Source organism: Octodon degus, unplaced genomic scaffold, assembly GCF_000260255.1.
Source record: "Octodon degus isolate 3935 unplaced genomic scaffold, OctDeg1.0 scaffold00169, whole genome shotgun sequence".
In the NCBI taxonomy this organism is placed as follows: Eukaryota; Metazoa; Chordata; class Mammalia; order Rodentia; family Octodontidae; genus Octodon; species Octodon degus.
In genome coordinates this window covers 39,059-47,209 of record NW_004524745.1, presented here as the reverse complement: position 1 = coordinate 47,209, position 8,151 = coordinate 39,059, and the positions used below count along the sequence as shown (strand labels likewise).

At 41.6% G+C, this 8,151-nt stretch overlaps 2 protein-coding genes across 2 annotated transcripts in view; one reads left to right on the top strand and one right to left on the bottom strand.

Moving 5' to 3' along the window:
• The window catches only part of Hars (histidyl-tRNA synthetase), a 12,155-nt gene extending 8,940 nt beyond the window's left edge, over positions 1 to 3,215 (bottom strand). The window contains exons 1-2 of the mRNA XM_004643208.2: positions 2,983 to 3,215; positions 2,618 to 2,707 (exon numbers count right to left, since the gene is read on the bottom strand). Of these exons, the coding sequence (XP_004643265.1) occupies positions 2,618 to 2,707; positions 2,983 to 3,072 (180 nt within the window). The 5' untranslated portion in view covers positions 3,073 to 3,215. The remainder of the gene's footprint in view (positions 1 to 2,617; positions 2,708 to 2,982) is intronic.
• Positions 3,216 to 3,218: 3 nt separating this feature from the next.
• LOC101585668 (probable histidine--tRNA ligase, mitochondrial) overlaps positions 3,219 to 8,151 on the top strand; it is a 7,161-nt gene continuing 2,228 nt past the window's right edge. The window contains exons 1-8 of the mRNA XM_004643279.2: positions 3,219 to 3,481; positions 4,947 to 5,021; positions 5,731 to 5,850; positions 5,974 to 6,069; positions 6,991 to 7,116; positions 7,210 to 7,317; positions 7,672 to 7,770; positions 8,059 to 8,146. Of these exons, the coding sequence (XP_004643336.1) occupies positions 3,374 to 3,481; positions 4,947 to 5,021; positions 5,731 to 5,850; positions 5,974 to 6,069; positions 6,991 to 7,116; positions 7,210 to 7,317; positions 7,672 to 7,770; positions 8,059 to 8,146 (820 nt within the window). The 5' untranslated portion in view covers positions 3,219 to 3,373. The remainder of the gene's footprint in view (positions 3,482 to 4,946; positions 5,022 to 5,730; positions 5,851 to 5,973; positions 6,070 to 6,990; positions 7,117 to 7,209; positions 7,318 to 7,671; positions 7,771 to 8,058; positions 8,147 to 8,151) is intronic.

The window sequence follows — 8,151 nt, the reverse complement described above, 5'->3', positions numbered from 1 at the left end:
CTGGCATGTGGTGCTGTGGGATTGAACCGCGGTCCCTGATGCTTTTGCTAAGCTTGTTCTAAGTAGGTGCTTTAGACCACTGAGCCATCTCTCCAGCCCGAAACAGATATATTTCTGTAAAAAGTTTGTGTGTGTGTGTGTGGTACTAGAGACTGAATTCAGGTCCATGTTAGATAAGCAAGCACCCTGTCACTGAGTTATACCCATAGCCCCATTACCTAGCTTTAGCAATCAATAACATCTTTTATTTCTATTTTATTTTATTTTATTTTTTTGTAGGACTGGGGATTGAACTCAGGGCCTTGCACTTGCCAGACAAGTGCTTATTCTACTGAGCTATCTCCCCAGCCCTATTTCTATTTTATTCATTCATTCATTCGTCCATTTTTGGTGATACTGGGGATTGAACTCAGAGCCTTGGGCATGCAAGGCAAGAACTCTACCAATGAGCTTATTTTTTTTATTTTTTATTTTTTATTTTTTTGGTGGAACCAGGGATTGAATGCAGGCCCTTATGTTTGCCAGGCAAGCACTTATTCTACTGAGCTATCTCCCCAGCCCCTAAGCTTATATTCCACCCAGCCCTTATAGTTCATTTAAACTGACACTTTTTTCTAAAGTATTTTAACAAACATCATTTTCACCCACCAATACTCAAGTATGATTCACAACTACAAAAGGACTTTAAGAAAATCTAGGGGCCAGGGAGATGACTCAGTAGAATAAGTGCTTCCCTGGCAAGCACATGGGCCTGAGTTCAAACCCCGGTTCCGCCAAAAAAAAAAGAAACAAAGAAAAAAAAATCTAAAACACTACAGTATCATTATTATAACCAACAAAACTAATATCAACGCTTAATACTATCTCATACCAAGCCAGGTTCAATTTTTCCTGACTGCCTCAGTAACATCTTTTTGTGGTGGCTTATTTGATTTAGATTCTAAGCAAAGTCTATGGATTGTATCTACTTATCCATTTATACCAATCCATTTAATCTACAACTTTCATTTCTTTTTGGTGGTGCTGGGAATTAAACCCAGGATCACACACATGCTATGCATATGCTCTACCACTCAGCTATACCACTAGTGTTTCCTGGCTTTTCACATCATTTATCTGTTGAGGAAATTGGTCATTTATCCTAATTTTTTTTTTCATATTTTAGATCTGGTTAATAATGTCCTCAATGTGTCTTTTAGATTTGGTTAGAAATATCCTTGATGTGTCACCAGTATTTTTCTGTCTCCAGTATTTCCTGTAGAACAGATAATCTGAAGGCCTGATTACATTCAAATTCAAATTTTCTTGGCAAGCATGGTTATAGGTGGTGCTGTTTATTTCTTATTGCACCACATCAGTAGGAAGGTAATTTCTGGTTGTCCTGCTTTTAATGCCATAGATAATAAAGTTGAAGTGTAAACTTTATGAGCAACTTTTTTTTCCCTCCAACATTGTTTTCTTTTAAATTCTAATTATACTACTATTTGTTCTCTAATTTATTTCCAACAACCAGCACTAAGAGATAGTCTAGGCAGATACATTTTATACAAATTACCAATTACTGGATTTAAGTGAGGATGGACTGATACATCATAAATTCCATTTTAAGTGTTTACTTTATTCACTAGTTTGAATATAGATCTCATTACTGCTTTGGGATTTTACACTGTTTCAAGTTTAATCTTTGAAAAAGTGCTCTGTGTAAAAAGGAACACGTCAATTAATTTAGGAACCCAAAGAATTAATCTTCACACAAGGAATTCAATTTCAAATACATTCATGAAATACCTATTTATTTAAAGGCACTTGGTCTCAGCCTCCCTGGCAAGTAAACTACACAAATACCTATGAGAAATTAGCACAACAGAAGAGATATACATAAAATGTCAAGAGAACCCAGATAAAGAGGTAAATAGTTCTGTTTACAGAACTTATAGAAACGTATTTGAACTGAAATTCTAGGAATCACCAACTTCATTGCAGTCTACTTCCCTTCTCTATTTGGTTCTAGTTGTGTAGGTGGTCTTCTAGCTCCTGGATACTACCAAATCGCTTTACTGTTTCCAGGTTTCCAAACTCCTGGACCAATCTTCCTGTTCTTTTTCCTTAGCTATCTCCTCCTCTATTCTTAGGTCCACTGATATGGCACTCCCTCAGGTGAGGTTTTGTCTGACTCTTTAGCTCTTTTTTTTTTTCTCAGAACACTTGTGAATTTCTTTCTAATCACAATTTGTAATTACATATCCATGTGTCAGAGTAGTGGTCCTAAGTTTGTCCCTAAAAGTAGAACATAGGCTTATGAGGGCAGGATATATTGTCCACCATGATATATACCATGTGCTTTATACCATGCTAGGGACACAGTAAGCACTCAGTGAATATTTACTGATAAAAGGAGTAACAGCAGCAGGTCAACTCCTCCAGCATCCAGCTGGCTTCATTTCTGTCATCACTTTGCCATCCCAGAATGACTCACAGTTCAAACCACCCAAGTGCCCAGAGCAACTATTGTTTCTCTACACTATTTCAGACCCTCCTGAGTGACCCGGTTCAGGGAAGCCAATATAGATACCCTTGCTTTTTCTGAGGCTCCCTTATAGGAATGACATTAGAGTACCTTGGGGGTTTTGAGCACAAACTTCTGTTTGCTTTCATCAGGTCCCAGCTGTGCCTTCAGTTTCAGGAGTTTTGCCACTTCGTCTTCGATCTGTGGAGGGAACAAAGCCGCTGGACTATCCACTCATCATTCCCTCCCCTCCCCCAGCCATTCATTCCATATTCCTCCCTTATCAGAAACCGAGGTGGGTCTGCCCGCCTTGGCCTAGCCTTGCTTCTCTCGGAATCTACTGTGGCTATCTCACGACCCGCACATCCTTCCCCCTGCCAGCCCAGTCCTTTCCTTCACATCCCTGTCGTCTGTCCAGACCTGGCTTCAAGTCCTCGTTGGCTTTACTTGCATCTCCCCTGCTGCCTGGGTCGTACCTGCTCGGCGTCGGCCTTCTGTTGCTTGAGGCCCCGCACACGCTCTCCTTGAAGTCGTACCAGCTCCTCCAGCGCAGCACGATTTGCCATACCGATGGCCAACTGGAGCTGAATGCTGGCTGTCTGCACCGGCCTGTGAAGACTCAGCCTCAATCAGGATGACTTCCGGCTATCGAGTCGCGGGCCCACAGGCCTAGAGGGCCTGCGCAGGGTGCTCAAACCACTTCCGGGTCGGGATCTTGGGCAAATCGGCGTGTAGAGCGTGGGGTTGGTTCTCAATTCCGTAGTACTTGGGAAGCATAGCTCCAGCACCATACCCTCCTCCAGGGTATGATTCTGCTTCATTCCCAGTACTCGGCTGTTGTTTGTGAAAACCGTGCCGTGCCGCAGTATGCACCAGCTCAGCCTGCTGCCCGGGAGGGCCTGCGCCGCGCTGCTGAGCCAGCTCCTGCGACCGCCCAGCGCTGCGTGCATCCGGGCGGTAGGTTGCCACAGCCAGGTGAGCCCATCTGCGCTAACTCAGGTCTGTTAGGGAGCGACTCCTGGGTCTGAAGATACGGACAGTTATGGCAGTTGCTTCTTACTGAGCACCCACTGTGTACCGGCATTGAACCAAGGATTTTGGATGCTTTGTTATTGAATACTTAGAGCTATCTTGAGAGATTGGGGTTTTCCATTTCGATTTGAAAAAACAGGCTGCAAGATTAAATGACTCACCTGCACATCGTAGCAAGAGACTATTTAAATGTAGTTTTTCATTTCATGAACCGAAGTTCTTTAGAGTCGCCACTTTAGTGTTTCGTAAACAAATATATGGATATTCCCAGTGAATGAGATGGCCAGAGACAATAAGTAGATTGAGTTCGTATTAAACTGACGTTGAGAAAAACATCATCAGTTTTCAGAGAAGTTTTGGGTTAAGAATTATATACGGTGAGGGTGGGGTTGTGTTGTGTACTGAACTGGATTTCTCTTTGGGGGAGAGAATTGCAATAAGGACCTAGCATACCCCAGGTGCTGGAAGGGCATACAGCCTGCTGGTAGTATTTAACTCAGTGATTCTGTTTTGCCTTATTTCAGAAAGTCCCAAAAGTCCTCTTAGCAGATTCTTGGTGCTGTCATGAACAACAGAGCTAAGATCTTTGCTTAATTTTCAGTCACAGCATCCTGTAAGTTACTGAGTTAATTTAGGAAGTGCATTCCTTTCATTTAACAAACTTGTTTTGTGTTTTTGAGCTGGTTCTGTTTATTCAAGTTGCATTTACTGTATCTCCAAGCCTGCTAAATAGATCTGTCTTACTAAGAATTCTTATTTTTGCTGTTTGAGTAGGAACTGAGAATTGGAAGCATTCTTACTAATTCCTGTACTTGTTTTTTTTTGTGTGTGTGGTTTTTTTTTTTTTTTTTTTTTTTGCAGAACCGGGGATTGAACTCAGGTCTTTGCGCTTGCCAGGAAAGTGCTTATTCCACTGAACTATCTCCCCGGCCCCTGTACTTGTGTTTTGTTTGTACATGACCACTTTTGGTTTTCAGCCTCAGCCCTTCTGTAACTTCTTATAATAGCTTTTTAAGTTTAGTTTCAAACAGAAGCAAAAAGAAAAGCTCTTTCTATTCTTTTTTTTTTTTTCCCCTTTCTATTCTTGACATAGTGTTAGTGATATTTTGTTTTGTGCCTTTATGTTCCCCATGTGCTTAAGCTTTTTCTTACATTTAAAGACTTCAAATACAGTGAAGCCTGATAGAGACCTGACTTCATGTATATTACTTGTAAGAATATAGATAAAAATATGGATTCTTAAGATTGTAGATACAGTATGGGTTCTGAGTTCAGTATAGATAAAATGCTCTGGTTTCATATTGTGCAGAGTTACAGATCCTTGCAGGCTGGTGGTCTATAGATTCAGAGATGTGATAGGTCTGCCCAGTGTCCAGAAAAGCCATATTTTATATTTCTTCTTTTCTAGGTTGCAGGGGCAAAGTTAATATCCCATCTGAAGACACATCAAGAGAAACCAAATTTCATCATCAAGACCCCAAAGGTAATGTCCTTTACCCATCTGATCCCATAAGAATATCATGGGGAACCGACCTCTTCTGTGTTTATCGCTGTAACTCCCCCCACTTTGGTATCAGGAATCGAATGCAGGACCTTGCTCTTGCCATGAAGGCACTGTGCTACTGAGCTATAGCCTCAGTCCTTTTGTAACTTCTTATAGTAACTTTTTTGAGTAAAGTTTCAAACAAAAGCAAAAAGACAAACCTTTTCTATTCTTGACATAGTAGGTGAGGCTCGGAGTTATCTAAAGTAAAGAAATTTCAGGCCAACATAATCCCAACTCCTTGGAAGCTGAGGCAGGAAGGTCATAAGTTCAAGGCCAGCCTGGGACAATGTAGCAAGATTCTGTCTCAAAAATAAAAAGGGGTAAGGATGTAGATTATTGGTAGAGTGCTTGTCTAGTATGTATAAGTTCTTGTACTCTACAAAAAAAGAAAGGAGAAACAAAAATTCAATGTACACTTTACATTATAGATATAATATTCTCCCCCCCCCCCCCTTTCTCTCAAGACAGGGTTTCCCTATGCAGGTCAGGCTGGCCTTGAGCTCACTTTGTCCGTCAGGCTGGCCTCAAACTCACAGCGATCCTCCTGCCTCAGCCTCTTGAATGCTGGGATTACAGATGTGTGCCATAACTCTTTGTTTTAAATGTACTGGTGTTCTGTTTGTACATGACCACTTTTGGTTTTCAGGGCACTAGGGATCTTAGTCCCCAGCAGATGGTTGTAAGGGAGAAAATTCTTGATATAGTTATCAGTTGCTTTAAACGTCATGGAGCAAAGGGATTGGATACACCAGCATTTGAGCTTAAGGTAAGGGGAAAAGAATGTCTGGAATCTCTTTTTTTCATCATGCCTTCCGTGTCCCAGAGACCTTCTCCTCTGTGTTCTGGACTTATCCTTTGAACTATGGTTCTTTCCAATTTTTCCCTGCAGGAAATACTCACTGAGAAGTATAATGAGCAATATGGACTCATTTACGATCTGGAGGATCAAGGTGGAGAGCTGTTGTCCCTTCGTTATGACCTTACTGTATCCTTCTAAGTGCTGGAGCCTGACTTGTTTCTTTCTAAATCCAGAGGACTTTCTCTGACAAAAGGGAGGCTCATGACTACGGGACATTATGGCTCCATTGGCAGTAGCCTTTACTTCTGGTTTCTGTTGGAAGTCAATTCTGCCAGCAGAGCCTAACCTGGAGACCTCTCATTTAACTTCTGTGTCTATCAGAATCCCTTGGGAAAGTCTCCTGAAACATACTCTGCCCTCAGGGGCTGGGGAGATAGCTCAGAATAAGTGCTTGCCTGGCAAGCACAAGGGCCTGAGTTCAATCCCCAGTTCCGCAAAAAAAAAAAAAAAAAAAAAAAAATTGGGGGGCCAGGGAGATAGCTCAGTAGAATAAGTGCTTACCTGGCAAACACAGGGTCCTGAGTTCAATCCCCGGTACCACAAAAAACAAAAAAAACAAAAACAAAAACAAAACCATACTCTGCTCTCCAGGGATTTTTAATTCTGTAATTGGAATAAGATTCGAAATCTTGCATTTTTAATTAGGCATCCTCAGTAATTAAAGTGCATTTGGTCTTTGGCATACACTTTCCGAAACAAAGGTTTGGTATTGGAGACAAATCCAGGCTATAAAGCCTGATCACGGTATTTAGAGATAGCTGAATCTTGGTCTGAATGGAGGAATTGGCTAAGACCTTGGGTCATTTCTCTTTTCTTGCTTTATGCTCAACTTCCAGTTTTGCTAGGAGAGATTCCTTCATTTGACACTATTTAGTATGTATTGAATGCCAGATACTGTGAAGTCTTGGGGATAGTGGGAAACATGATGGGGAAGGTCCTCATTCTCATCCTATTGGATAACATCAAATAGAGGTCCAGTCCCCTTTAACGTGTGTATACTGGAACTAAGCATTGACTGCTGTATTTTCCTTAACCTAGTTACGTGAGGTTCCTTTTGCTCGTTATCTGGCCATGAATAAACTGAAGAAGATGAAACGATACCAAGTTGGAAAGGTGTGGCGAAGGGAAAGTCCAACTATAGTCCAAGGCCGCTATCGGGAGTTCTACCAGTGTGTAAGTGACCTGATGTAGACAGCGTAATTTGATAGTTAACCCCAGGGAATTGGTGGATCAGTGGAGGTTTTTTCTGGTCTTTTTTTGCTGTAGGATTTTGATATTGCTGGTCAGTTTGACCCTATGATCCCTGATGCAGAATGTTTGAAGATCATGTGTGAAATCCTAAGTGGGTTGCAACTGGGAGACTTTCTCATTAAGGTAAGGTCAAGACTAATGAGAAGGGGCTGGTGAGATGGCTCAGTGGTCTAAAGCACCTACTTAGAACAAGCTTAGCAAAGCACAGGACCACGGTTCAATCCCCCAGCACCACATGCCAGCCAGCGCTGCCCCCTGGTGGGCTGAGCTGGCCACAGAAACACACACACACACACAAATAAAATTAAAAAAAAAGACTAATGAGAAGTCTGGATTTGGCTGTGTGTGTTTGTGTGTATGAGTGCTCTTCCCATGAGATTTCCTTTTTGTTCCTTGTACAAGTCAGAAAGTTAGGAACCGCCATTGTTTTCAGGGAAAGGACCTTGACAGGACCCTTGGGTTTCATTGAGTTTACAGGTCAATGATCGGCGGATTGTGGATGGGATCTTTGCTGTCTGTGGTGTTCCTGAAAGCAAGTTCCGTACTATCTGTGCTTCGATGGACAAATTAGACAAGGTAATAAAGAGTTTATTTAGGTTTTTGTCCTGTTCAGAAATTTATACCATTAGAGAAAAATAAAGAGATAGTGCATGAAGTAAGCTGAATATGGGAGGGAGGTAAGGAGACATTCTGATGCAAGATCTGAGTTGTATGGTGGGGATTGTGACTGGATTTCTTAGTTGCCTCTGATTTTTTGAGTATACTATTATTAATCTAGGATGCTCATACTAAAAGAAATGAAATATCTCTTTCCAGCAAGAGAACAAAGGACTTGGCTGACGTAATGTTTGGGTGTTTATGCAGATATCTTGGAGAGATGTGAGACATGAAATGGTGGCAAAGAAAGGCCTGGCTCCTGAGGTGGCTGATCGAATTGGGGACTATGTCCAACATCAT